General features: G+C 35.0%; 1 protein-coding gene across 1 annotated transcript in view; it reads right to left on the bottom strand.

The window, feature by feature from the left end:
- Nucleotides 1-1,026: 1,026 nt before the first annotated feature.
- The window catches only part of LOC104466796 (outer dense fiber protein 2-like), a gene marked incomplete at its 5' end in the record, with an annotated part of 19,105 nt that continues 6,499 nt past the window's right edge, over nucleotides 1,027-13,632 (bottom strand). Inside the window, 10 exons of the mRNA XM_010080337.1 lie at nucleotides 1,027-1,155; nucleotides 3,625-3,750; nucleotides 4,637-4,799; nucleotides 4,886-4,971; nucleotides 6,252-6,410; nucleotides 7,566-7,667; nucleotides 8,804-8,887; nucleotides 9,450-9,585; nucleotides 11,124-11,233; nucleotides 12,559-12,744. Of these exons, the coding sequence (XP_010078639.1) occupies nucleotides 1,027-1,155; nucleotides 3,625-3,750; nucleotides 4,637-4,799; nucleotides 4,886-4,971; nucleotides 6,252-6,410; nucleotides 7,566-7,667; nucleotides 8,804-8,887; nucleotides 9,450-9,585; nucleotides 11,124-11,233; nucleotides 12,559-12,744 (1,281 nt within the window). The remainder of the gene's footprint in view (nucleotides 1,156-3,624; nucleotides 3,751-4,636; nucleotides 4,800-4,885; nucleotides 4,972-6,251; nucleotides 6,411-7,565; nucleotides 7,668-8,803; nucleotides 8,888-9,449; nucleotides 9,586-11,123; nucleotides 11,234-12,558; nucleotides 12,745-13,632) is intronic.

The following is a 13,632-nucleotide window of genomic DNA, read 5'->3' as shown; positions in this document are numbered from 1 at the left end:
GGAACTAACTTATGTTTTCAGTTAAAAATATGTATATTATTTAAATACACCAAATTGTAAATTACATATATTTAAATTATCAAATGTACTGCTTTTCAAAAAAATATATCACAGTTCTATAAGCATATACCTATAAAAACAACTACTTTCTCAGTCAGAATTTTGTTTTGTATTAGCCCTGTATCAGCTGAATGTATTTAACCTGAGGCACAAGTCAGTTTTACTTCAGGGAACAGCAGCTCTTGTGATCAAGCATAGATAAATACTTAAATACCTTACTGGAGCTGTGTCACGTGGAAGGGTATATCACCACATTCAGAGCTTAAATAATATCTGTATCTAACATACTTTCCTACCTCTATTTGCAAAATATTACTATAGCATACTCCTGATCATAATGGGAAATGGAAAAAAGGCTGGATGGGACAGCCTTGTGGCAGCAACCACTTCATGCAGTGCAGCAGTGTGTGCTGGGCTGGTGCTACCCTGCAGGGAAAAGACAGAAAGGGAACGTAACAGTCTCTAAATTTTTGCCTGCCCTACCAGCATAGATATAATTATCTTGGGCAACTAGATTTCTACAGTAACAGAAATATAATGACTGATAAGTATTATACAGGTAATCTGTGGTCATCTGCATCTACCATAGACTAAAAGGACACACGTAAGATTTTACACCACAGGATCTAGCACACGGTAAATTCTCAGACCAATTTACAACTTTGCCTACTTTTGATACCTGTCATTACTGTCATGCAGTCTGCCTTTTCACTTCTGTTCCATGAATAATACATATTATATCAGTCATAGCAGGTAAATCTTCTGTACGTGACCAGCCAGTAGGATATACAGTAATGATTGACCAGCTTTTCCCTGCCCACAACAGTTGTTTTCCTAGGGGAGAACTAACATTGTAGTACTCAATCCTACAACATACTATAGGGCCTCAACAGTCTTGCCTCCAACAAGAGTTAGAACCAAATCTTGAAAAGTTTCTTTACTACTAAATAAATTAAACTAAAGAATTCAGCCAAACATTGTTATGTATGAACCTTTCAAAAACTGCATATAATTCTGGATGCTCTGGTTCTTGTTCTCTGACTTCTGTAAGCTGTTCTCCAGCTCTTTCAAATGTACTTCATGGTGCTTTTCATTCTAAAGAAAAAAGAGAATTGCAATGCAACTTAGAAATAAAATACAAATCAATCAAAATAATAATGCAAGACAACTAGTATCTAATTTTTATAAGCCTTATCTACCCGTAAAAGTTTTCAGTGGCTCCACAAAACTGAAGGTTCCCCAAAAGGCCTCAAAATACAGAAGTTTTATTTATGTTCATTCAGGACAAAACTGAACATGTTTGAAGAGGTTTATAATCCAAAAAAGGCCTGGGAACATAAAAACTAACCTTCTGAATTTTTATCATGAAAGATTCCTAGCATCTTAAGTCTATTATGGACTTAACACTCTCGGTCATGTTGATTTTTCAAGGAAACATCTGTTATTGATCTGTGATGCAACGTGATTTTTGATGCCTATAGTTCCTTACTTTAAAAAGATGACTGATAGCAATATTACCTGCTCATTATTTCCATAGTAGCTACACACCACAAATCATGTGTTATATAAATACTAGAGATATTCAGGTATTTCCTTTTCTGTCTGCCACATATTTCAGATGCTAGTTGACTAAAATAAATTAAATTTTTTAAAAAAATTGAATTATAGTCATCAGAGTTAAATCCAGGCTTAGAAAAAAATAATCAGATTAGAACAAATAACTGAATAAAGTTACTTTTGCAGTCCTATTTTGTTTCCAGTTTCACTACAACAGCAATATGACTAGTTTATGATTCTCCATAATGCATTCTCAGTTATATGTAAAGGTAATTGAAATAAAAAGTGATGAATTAATTTAGAACAACTCTTCTCTCAGATGTATATAGCTTTCACATTTATATTTTAACTACAAGCTTCAAATGGAAACCATTTGAAAACATACCTATGAGTTTTTCTGGGACAAAAGACATTAAAATTTTATTTATTCTCTATTTATTTTCTATTTTACTTTAACATAGTAAGAAATTCCTATGAAAAAATATAGAACACTAGCCAATGTCTGATTTTGTTTTAAGAACACTTTTGTTTTAGGGTAAATGCAGACATTAAGTTACAGTTGATACAGGTAAAAATTAATTAAAGCACACTGAATTCAGAACTGTATCTCTGATGTTTTATTTAAGTCTTGAATAGAGTTTGCATTTAGGTTGGTGTGGTGGCTTAATCTTGGCTGGATGCCAGGTGCCCTTCAGCAAAATAAAGGGGGAGAATAAGATGAAAAACTCGTGGATCAAGATAAAAGCAGTTTAATTAAAGCAAAGTCCAAGGCCATACACAGAAACAAAAGGTAAATAAAGATGTTAACCTCTACTTCCCGTCAGTAAGTGATGTCCAGCCACTTCCCAGGAAAGCAGAGCTTCAGTGTGTGCAGCAGCTGCTCCTGGAGACAAACACAGCAACCAACGCCCCCCTCCTCCTCCCTGCCCTTGGCTGTTCTGGCTGAGCTGAGGTCACATGGTCTGGAACAGCCAATCCGGGTCAGCTGTCCCAGCTCCGCCCCTCCCAAGCTGTGTTATAAACCCCCTGCTGGCTGCCAGGGCAGCACTCAGCTCTGGGAGGCTGCTGTGGGGAGACTGACTCCAGCTCAGACAGACCCCATACAGTTGGCTTGGTTTTAATCTTTAATGTGTCAAGTCACAGTACAGAATACTGGTTTTGAAAGCCTAGGACACTGACAGTAAACCTTTTTTAGGGTTTTCTATACTCAGTTTAAATAGCTTTGTAGCTTATTATCACTGGTCATAGGACAAATCTCTAACTGTATCAAAACTGATCAGAGCAAATGATATGTCATCACTAGTCTAGGGAATTCAGATACATCTGACATTTCATTAATAGAAAATGTGCTGCAATTTTCTGGATTAGATAAAAAAAATAAATCAGACTCCTTTTCTTTGTATTCAGAGAATATTATTAATCCAAAATACCTTCTTAGACTGTGGCTTTGCTGAATGGGTAAGTATCGGCATACCAAAACCGGGGCATTTAAAAGCTTGACACTTTGAAAAATCTGAATCTCTCTTTTGTTACTAACTATGTTTAGGTGCAACATTGATATATAAGCTGAAAGCTTTTCACAAATTCCAGTAAGATCAGATTCTTGTAATCAGCTCAGGAAAAAAAAATACCAGTAAGTCATTATGGAATTGTTATGCATTGATTCAAATCTAGAAATACTTACTGAACACGACTAATCTGAGAGGCAAATTACAACTTCATATGTATTTTTTGATTTTTGCCTTGCTGGGAAAACTGGATTGAATAAAAGATGTAAACTCAGTATTATTCCAGTGATTTAATTAGACTGGGCATCTGTTAAGTCTATTAGAAATGTCAATATACAAAGTACATTGTCAAGCTGAATTCATTTGCTGTTCCCAAAAGTGTGCGTCAATTGTATTTGTAGTGCTTTTTCAGTAGAAGAAACTGAAAACTGTAAACAGTAACTGTAAACAGTGATGTGGCAAGTAATTTCTTAAGTCATAAACAGTATTATTTACTCACTTGGTGAAATATGCAGAGGAGTTGTTTTTTCTCTTCTTGTCCCTCTCTCACTTCGGTTTCAAGAACAAGCATTTTCGCCTGAAGGGCTTGTTCTTTGTATGAATTTTTTTGCAGTTCTTCAGCTACCTATAATAGCAACAAGAGAGAAATTATGTATATTTACTTTCACTTAAAGCCCAGACCAAATTCTTTGCTTATACCTTAGCATTAATGGCTCTATTTCCTATTCTGTCATCTAATACTTTAGTTATTTCCCATGCACAGAAATTAAACAAACTTGGGAAATATTCTGGCTAAATTTGAATTAAGTTTCAATTTAGAAAAAAATGTAATATAATTGGGAGGGACACACTTCTGTAACTCATTTGTAAGGTAAGCCACACTTTTTATTTTTTCAAAACCAAATCAATATCCTCAGACAGTATTGAGAAAATTCAGATATTTTAACATGATGAATCTGAGACAGAAATTACAACTTCATACATATTTTGGGATTAAACTAACATAATTCACTGCAATCTAAATTCCTATATTTACTCCTCCATTTCATTTACTGTTTGCATCCTTCTACAAACGACAAATCTCTGCTTAATATTGAAAGTGTGCAAAGCCTCCCTCTAAAATGAGAAGGATTTTAACACGAAAGTTCTTGTGGGCTGCCTATTCCAAAGAAAATAAGAAAAAGGCAAGATTAAGCTTTTGTTCAGAAACTTTATGTGAGGGATTTAAAATTAGGTGGTTAAAGCATTTTGATTTGTCACAAAAAAAAAGATTTTGAAATGTTGGCCCACTGAACTCTGTCTTTCATTTGAATAGGATCTGAATTCCACAAAGAAGTTGAATTGTGCAATTCATATTTAAACACACGGAATTCCCAGTGACTTTTTAGTATTGCTTCCCACATGAAAAATAATCTTGTCCCATCTTTTCTTCTCAAGCACATTTGTTTTTAATGCTATTTTAAAATAGGGAATGGCAAACAAGAATAAGAGATGTATTAAATCATCAATACCATTTTTCTCCCCTCTTCCAAAGCAGAGTCCAGTTGTCTGGTTAGTCTGTTATATTCTGCAATTTTCTCTTCAAGCTGCAATTTACTGCACTGAAGCCTCTCATCTTCTTTTTTGAGCTGACAAGCAAGTTCTTCATTTTGAAATTCCATCTTTTCTAATTGCCTTTTTACAAAGCAGATTAATGAATTATAATTCACTATAGCAGAAAATTGTAGGAATTAATTGCACTCAGATTTATAAAAAGCTACCTTTTAAGATCTTCATATTTCTTCTGAATGTTACAGTTTTCCTCTTCTAAGCGATGAATGCCCACGGAAGTTATACTGTCTTCCTCCTGTGAAAATGACAGTTCATTTTTAGTTGAAGAGACCTATATACAGGACATTATAGAGTAAAGTAATCTTGCCTATTAAAATCCAATCAAACAATGTAACTATAATTTCAGGTGAAACTATATTATATTCAGGTAAACATAATCTTGTATTTTAAACAAATAAAATACAGCCAAAGTAACAGACTAAAACTTTGTGTGAACACTTTAAGACCGAAAACCTGCCACGTAACAAAGTGAAGTCCTAACAAAATCCACACGCTGCCCATGCAGCTCTGTGTGTTAGGAGTTGACCGCGTCTACCTCCTAGTGAACTTTGAGTCTTAAGCTTTGGATTCCAGCAAAAATAAGTTCCCTCACACTACAGTCACAGGAAGCATAAAAATAATACCTTATATAAATACAGTTGTCGCAGAAGAACAGTGTAGCACTGGCAGTGAATTTCAGAAAGCAGCTAATATCAAAAGAGACAACCAACTTCCTAAAAAGAGGTATATCAGTAGCAGAAGCTGAAGAAAGCAAGAAGTCAAACTGTCTTCCCCTGCCCTGCATCCAGAGTGACAAACTTTTACATGTTTTCTTCTAAATCTCGTAACAGTGGTGATGAGATTATTGCTCTTGCTACCATCCATCAACAGCAGATTAGCAATAAATAGCCACATCACCAATCTGCTGGCACCATTATTTAAGGCGCAACCTCCATCATTCACAGCGCTGCCTCAAGCAGTTCCATCCAGTAATTTGAGCTCATCTGGCTGATTTTGCGTATGTGAATTGCAGGCTGTTCAGCTAGCAGACTGGTAGTAGCAGAAACCTCCAGCACAGGAGCAATAAGCTGATGTCCTGGTCCAGCCGAAGCCAGAATAGGGTTTCTGCACATGGTTCAGTTACTTCAAAAGGAAATTTCCTAAATTCTGATCACAGGATCAAGGGTAAGAATCTCTAAAGGATGTCACCAAGATTTATTTCCAGGGAAGAATTCTGCAACACATCTCAGGACATAAGTATTCAAAAGGATTAAGAATATACTCACCTAAAAGATACAGAATCTGAAAGTAAATATAAGTAACTAGTCTTGTCACATACTGAATTCACGTAAATACAATTAGTGACAGTTTTAGTTTCATCGTCCTATTTCCACAGAAGGAGCTTTTGATTTATGAAGTACATAACAAAGGAAACCGCACAACTGTCACACACGCTAATAGCAAAAAAAATGTTTCAGAGACTTTCTTCCGCATAATTTTCTCATTTATCTTTAAAAATAAGCATGTTCTAAGCACCTGAACCTGCAGCTCCCTAAGGGTTTTACATTTCTGTGCATGGATCCTTTCCCAGAACACAACCTTTTCCTGATATCCTTGCTGCTTTTCCTCTGTGGCTTTAAGCAAGTCACAGACATGTTCTAACTCCTTTAACTCACCCTCTGTTTTGTCCCTCACCTGCATAATAGCATCACAGGAGAAAAATGTAAGTGTAAAACCATAAATTAATTGTTTTAATATTTAATGGCTTTCCATGTAAGTAATAAATCTGAAATTCTACACAAGTTGCATCATGTCACCTATTTTATAAAATACTGACGGTTACAAATTCACCATTGGAGAAACTTCCACCTCTGACTACACCTCATTAAAGACCCAGTAACACTCACAATGAACATCTACAAAATTAAGCAAGTGTTAGCAGTTCATCACACAATACCCCCATTTTGATTTTATTTTTATTGCAATTTATTTGGGGAGATGGCATACAGACTCACTAAGCAGCTTACAGGGAAAATTCTGACCATACAACTGTTTTGAAAAGACGGCAACAATCAATGCCATCTGAAGCCACATACAGTGCTGTGCAAATGATACTTATGGGATCCGAAAACATTTTTCTCCATTCTGCAACTCAATCATGGAATAATAAAGTTAGCATGAAATAAAGTGAAAATCTAAGATGCTTCTCTGTGAGGACTAATTCTGTTCTCTAAAACAGAACATTGCAGGCAATGCAAAACCTGCCCCTGGCTCAGCTTTATCGCTTAAAATAATATGTATTTTGATAAGCCGTGGAACTGAGGAAAGTGATTTTCCCATAAATTTTTTTATTGTTTTCTGGGGCTTAAGAATGTGCTAACTGTGTTCCAGTATTCAGCTCCACCTGGTGAAAAACAAAACTCATCTCTAGATGGATTCTCTGTTTTAACTGCTAGCTAAAACAACTTACACGGCAAAGCAGTCTTACAGTAGGTTTGCTTCCCTATGCAACTTTCACAACTGTTCTGTTGAGAGATCTAGTTTTAAAATCATCAACAAGAAAATCACATATTTAAAAGTGATAAAAGAATGCTTTAATTCTAAAAGAGCACCCCAACTCCTTAGTCATTACTCTAGGAACCATTTCTCACCTGTTTGCTATTGTGTAGTACTGAAAAGCCCACCAGCTCACAAGAGTTAGTAAAGCATTCAGTGTGAATTTTATAGATGGACAAAGAAAAAAGAAGAGTCAGTACTTTGAGACTTCTAATAAGTGGATCACAATAATGTAGGAAAGATCAACATCCTACAGAATTGTCTGGAAACATGCTTTATTACTGCAAAACTTACCTCATCTACTTCTAAGCATTTGTTTTCTGTTATTCTGTTTTCATTTAAGACTGTTTCATATCTGGATTTCAATTCTTCTACTGCTGTTTGTAATTTTTGTACCTAGGATACAATATATTTTTCAAAAACATTTGTAAGGTGTTTCTTTTAGATATAGAAAAGATAGAATCATTAGTATGAAGCATAAAGGAAAACTCGTGATTTCTAAATAGAATCCCTATATTTCTCATTATATGAAGTCATTTATTTTCATTACCCTACTCACCACAGCAAATATGAGAGGGTAACCATGTAAAGAGTACTCTGGTACCTACATTTCATATTCAACAACAGAGAATGAGATACAGTTGTGCTACAGACGCAGCCAGCATGACTCACCCTTCTCTCCCAGAAAACAAGCATCAACAATTCCCATCTGGAATCATCACAGCTACGAGCTAGGGAATTTCATCCCACTCACTGCTTAAGCTTGGCTGTTCCCTGGAACTACATCTCCCATCTTAAAGCTGGCAACAACTTTCATTGTGGTGATGTGTTCCCCAGACAAGGCACACTGGTTGTACTTAAGAGCTAGCATCAAGTCTTTCCTCTCGTCAATGATTTAAAAAAAAAAAGATAAAGTGAAGACTGTCAGTGAAATGGTATCTACACTACAGCACTACACTACACAACTTTGAAACAATGTTCTAAAATACCTTCTCTGTGAGTAAAGCTAAATACCAAAAAAGGAGTTAATAAAAAGCCCATTTTAAGTCTGATTTATATGTTTTGCTGTTATTTTCAATGTGGAGCTACTGACGTAAATAAAAAAAAAACCTCTCACAACAGTACCTGAGTGCTGTTTTACTGTTCTTCAGAATGTGGAAATACAGATACGACCAAGGAGAGGTAATATATCATTGGATATGCCCACTAAAGACATCAGAGTCAAATTTTAAATACAGTTGACTGGGTTGCCAACTTGCTTTTTTAGGAAGCAAATATTTTCTAAGGAAGTACATAACCAGCTCTGTTGGCTTCAATGAGCTTCAATTAGGCTTCATGCAATTCAGTAAAGATTTTGTACACCAGCAATAGTGTGGAGACTATTCTCGAATGTGGTTTGTAGTGGCACTCTCTTCTATCACCCTCAATGTTACAACAGAATTACAGACAACAAATCTGGTTTATTACAAATTTCCTCAAAAATGTTTCAAAATTTAAAACCCGTACTTGGACATTTCAAGTACACTCATGACCTGATTTTTATACTGTTCAACAAGGTTTTCCTGCAGTTCATTTTCAACAGAAACAGTACTGTTTTCCAATATAGCAAGGGAAGCCTTAATTAAAACACAGAAAATATAAAAATTCTAAGAGTATTATTAAAATAGGACAATCTACAATATGCTGTTACTAGCAAGTGACCTGCAGACGTTAAAAAGAGTGACACGATTTTTTACTCTGTCAAACAAAAATGATAGCCCACAGTTCATTCATCAGCTCACCAGAATATTTACTTTGGAGGATAAATACAATACAAAACCTGTAAACCCTTTAAAAATTAGTAAGTGACATAAAGTCAGTCTTTTAATTTGAAATAAAAATTTTACAAACATAAAATAACAATTTCCTATTAAGCAATTTTGTATCTACTGACAGTAAAATAAATGGCATCCTAGTTAAGCAGATAGATGATTAGACAATCCTCTTCCTGGATTTGCCATAGATTTCCACTGATAAATTTTCAATGTCTCATTTTCACTTACTGTAAAAAATGGACAGCAAAATTTATTCCACAGGTTTGGGATCTCTAGACGGAGGGCCAAAAGGGAATGAATGTGGTTACTTCATTAATGTATCAGAAATGCAGAGCCATTCAACAATGATTTAAAATAATCTCACCTTTAATTTTTCATTTTCAAGGTAAATTTTTTCATTTTCAGAGTTAACAGAATTTAGCTTTCCAAGAATTTCCGCAACTGAGTTTGTTCTCCATTCCTCCTTTCTTTTCGGGTCTTCCAAAAGGCTTGTGATCTGCCTTGTTAGATAGGCAAGAACGTGTATAGCATATATAATGTTTCCAAAACTCTCACTATGCAAATTAAATTGTACCTTAATACATACTCCTTCATTGTTCTTATTTGAAGTAAAAAAAAAAAAAAAAACAAAAACAAAAATTGGGACAAAACATTTAAGCATCTCAAGAAAGCACTATCTACTGAAATAAGAAACTTTTCAGAAGAGATGTGGTCCACCAAGCAAGTGGTCCTAGCACAATTATAAATAAATTCATTACCTAGAACACCCAAGCATACTTGCAGGACAACTATGCACACACACACAGTACAAAATTGAATGATACTGCATTTATAAGGTCTATCAGACAATGTCCTACTGAGAACATTCCACAGCTAGTGTAAGAATGGTAATTTCCATTATTAAAAGCAACCAATTGTGCTATATGCCTCACGTGTTTTTCATGTTAATGAAGTTAAACAACAAAATTTGTTTTACTGTTTAGTTAGTCATAGTAGACTATCCAGAGATAGTTCTACTGTCTAATAGAAAAAGTCTTGTTAGAATGGTACATTTCAAGCAAAAACTTATCTTTTCAGCTAAAATAAAACCAGCAAAAGACAGCTGGAAGAAAAAAATAGTATTTGAGAGAAGTATCATAGATGTTTCCCTCTTGTTCTTTCCTAAATGCCTCCTCATATACACTGGAACAATACTGGACTAGACAGATTCCGGACTGACGTCATGTACCTCTACTCCTGTTAAATTTTAAAATATGCTGAAAATATTTTTAGAAATGTTAGATTTTCTGAAAAAATAACAAAAGAGTCAAGCCAATTTAATTTGAGCTGTTATGTATTTGAGCATGAATCAAGTTCTCTGTAAAATTAACATTCCACCTTAGACCTAGCATAAAGGCACCTACCATTTCTCTTACTTGCTTGAATTATATTCTGTATTTCTACCAACAGAAAGGTCAAAGGGTATTTGTCATTGTCTGCCAAAGAAAACGGCACATCCTTCATGTACATTAAGATCTGACTGCATAGTTTGAATAAGGTTGGACAGTTTTGTGTTGCTTACAAGAATAAATTGTTCAAACACGTGCCTGAGAGGAACTCTTCTCTATCCTCTAGTGGGGTGAGACATTAGAGGAACTGAAATAATTTTGCTGTCATTAGTCTGAAGTAGAAACTAGAAGCCTAAGTAACAACCTTCTTCTACACTGCAGTAGGCATAAGAGTTAACACTCAAGCTGTTTAATCAGTTACTAAATACAGGGTTCTGAGGAAGCAGCATAGTAGCTACTAGCAAGTTCAGGTTAATTAGAAGTATGCAGGGACATGCTCCTTACCTGTATGGGAGAATGAAGTCTTAAAATTGTGAAATGCAGCACAGAGAAGGCTACACATCTTAATTTTTTCCTAGTTTCCAACTTCTAAATTCTGCTTAAAATCTTAAAATATGAATACATAAACTTGTTTACATTGTCAATCTGAGTACTACACTACTAAAGTAGTGACTACAGAAACAAAAAAATAGGTCTACAAATTAACTTACTTCTTAAGATCTTCTGTTTGAATTTCTAATGTTGTCTTTCCTTCAACCATTCTATCATACCACTTTTTCCAGACATCAGAAGTAGACAGCATCTCAGACAGTTTGACTTCCTAGAGAACACAGGAATTACAAATTATGTAACAAAAGAATACCACTGAAGAATACCATCTAGTTCTAAAAAATTTTCTAAACACAAGAGCTATTTAACATCAGATGGCTTAAACCTCCCTAGTACAAAGCAATGTAAATTTTGTCTTGTCTCAAAAGAAAATAAACAAAACTACATACATATGAAAAACTTAAGGTCTAAGTACAGACTTATGTTCAAGGCAGAGACACAGTTAAACACTGGGACTCTATATCAACTGTAGAATACAACAATATTTCAAAATTTAAGATTAAAATATTTTCTTACAACAAAAATATTTATCTCCAATACATCTCTACTACATATAAATTATATAAAAACAAAAATAAAATTCTGCCAAAACATTTTAAGAATAAAAAATAATAGCTAGGTAAGAAATGCAAAGTTAAGCAAAGTCTCTCAAAGAAGTACGGATAATTAAACAGAACATGCTATTTTGAAAGTACACCTGGTTTTCAATGGAGAATGAAAACAACAGCGTGACTACAAAACATCCAAAGTTCAGGAGTTAGTTGCCATCTCTCTTTACTGCTAAGTGTACTTAAAGATTCGCTACTGTCTTCTCACAAAGATCAAAGAGAACAAAAAACATTATTAACCATCTCCTGGTATACCAACTGGAAAAATGTATCTTTAATACTGACCTATCCAAAATGATGGCAACACAGCTGAGTATGAAAACATACTCCTATTAGGAAATCTAAGTAAGGCAATAAAGATCTCAGCACAGTTCTGATCTACCTGGCTTTCTGGAACAATTACACACTGTAGGGATATGCAGGTCAAGAAGCTAAGGAACAATCTGGATTAAGGAAGTTTTGTACATGGGTACTGAAAAGGCTCAGAGCAAGCAGTTTAGCAACAGAAAGCTAAGTATTCACATGAGATGTCATACAGTGATAAACAATGAAAGCAAAGACTTCAAACCCCAACCATGTATTCTCAGTTAGTGTACTGTACTTCAGAGATTAGTCAGTGTATATCCAGAAAGATCTAGCAGGAAGATCAGGAGAGGTGTAACTGAAAGCTGATCAGACTCCTCTTACTACAGTTTGAAGTGTACAACCTCATGCCTTAAGGCATTCACTAAATTTTAACAAAGGCAGTAAATGTAGCAACAATTTACATGTCACTTATAGCAACCTTTTCTTCAACCAAGGAGCAAAACAATGAGAGATACAAACACAACAGGACCAACCAACTTTTCCTATTCTCCACAGGTGAAAGTCTCCCAATTGTTCAGTTTAAAACAATACAGCACGATGTTGCTCACAGTGTAGCACTCACACGTTCTCTTATTCTGGATGTTAAATCTTCCACAGCTGCTTCAAAGCATTCAGCTCTTTGTTTCTGGGACCTGACTGCTTTTTTTAGAGCAGTCTTCTTTTGCTCACTTGTTTTCCTTAAGGCTAACATCTGGTGTTTGTATTCACCAACTTGGAGTTTCCATTCTGCTATTTTCTTTTGTAAGGTCTGCAGTATAATTAAAGATCAACTCATGTCAAATTCTATACCTTACAGATCATTTTGTGACATAACATAATCAGGAATAGCAATTACATTTATAATGTTTCAATAAAGTCTTTGTATCTTAAATCTCGTGGTTGATACAAAGAGCAAGCCAAGATATGTACGGCAGCAGGCAAGAGAAAATACATGTTGGGAAACTCATAATAAAGATGATCAAGAAAAGAGGTGGAGGAGGTGCAGAAGCAGGCAGGAGAAGGGGGAAAGACAGCAATCTAACCATTGCCATGTGCTCTGGGAACTGAATGCAGAATTTCAATGTAGAAGGCATGGCATGGATGTTAACCCCATTTATGAGGAGGAAAATAAAGTGGTTTCATCATCCCTAGTGACAGATTTCTGTAAAGAATATCACCTTAATGATGCTACTAGCGATATTCACTGATGTAGTCTGTGCTCTGAACCTACAGTAAGCACACACATAACTAGGGCTGGAGATCAGTGTAACTGTATACGAAATTTGAATATGAAAGTTAAGATCTTGGATTTGGGTTTTTTAAGTCAAGAAGCTAGGAAAGGACAGGCTCTTTACTTGAATACATGTATCAATATGCGATTAGATGACAATATACTATTTTCTTACAGGATTTCTGACTTTTTCCCATGCGTATCAGGGCCTCGCTCTATTAATGAAACTGAATTTTTTAGTGAAGAAATTATTTTTTTATGGAAAGTTGTACTTTGTGTTCAATGGATACTGAAGCAGAAAATAGAAAAAGAAAAGACTAAGTGCTGCCTTGCCCACAACAGACAATTGTTTAAAGATAATTAAGACATGCTATGAAAAAGCTTAAACCACAGAAGTAATTCACACATTGTAAGGACAACAAATAA

Source organism: Pterocles gutturalis, unplaced genomic scaffold (assembly GCF_000699245.1).
Source record: "Pterocles gutturalis isolate BGI_N339 unplaced genomic scaffold, ASM69924v1 scaffold11049, whole genome shotgun sequence".
Taxonomy (NCBI): domain Eukaryota; kingdom Metazoa; phylum Chordata; class Aves; order Pterocliformes; family Pteroclidae; genus Pterocles; species Pterocles gutturalis.
Note: the sequence above shows the minus strand (reverse complement) of the source record. Positions and strands in the feature narration are given on the sequence as shown.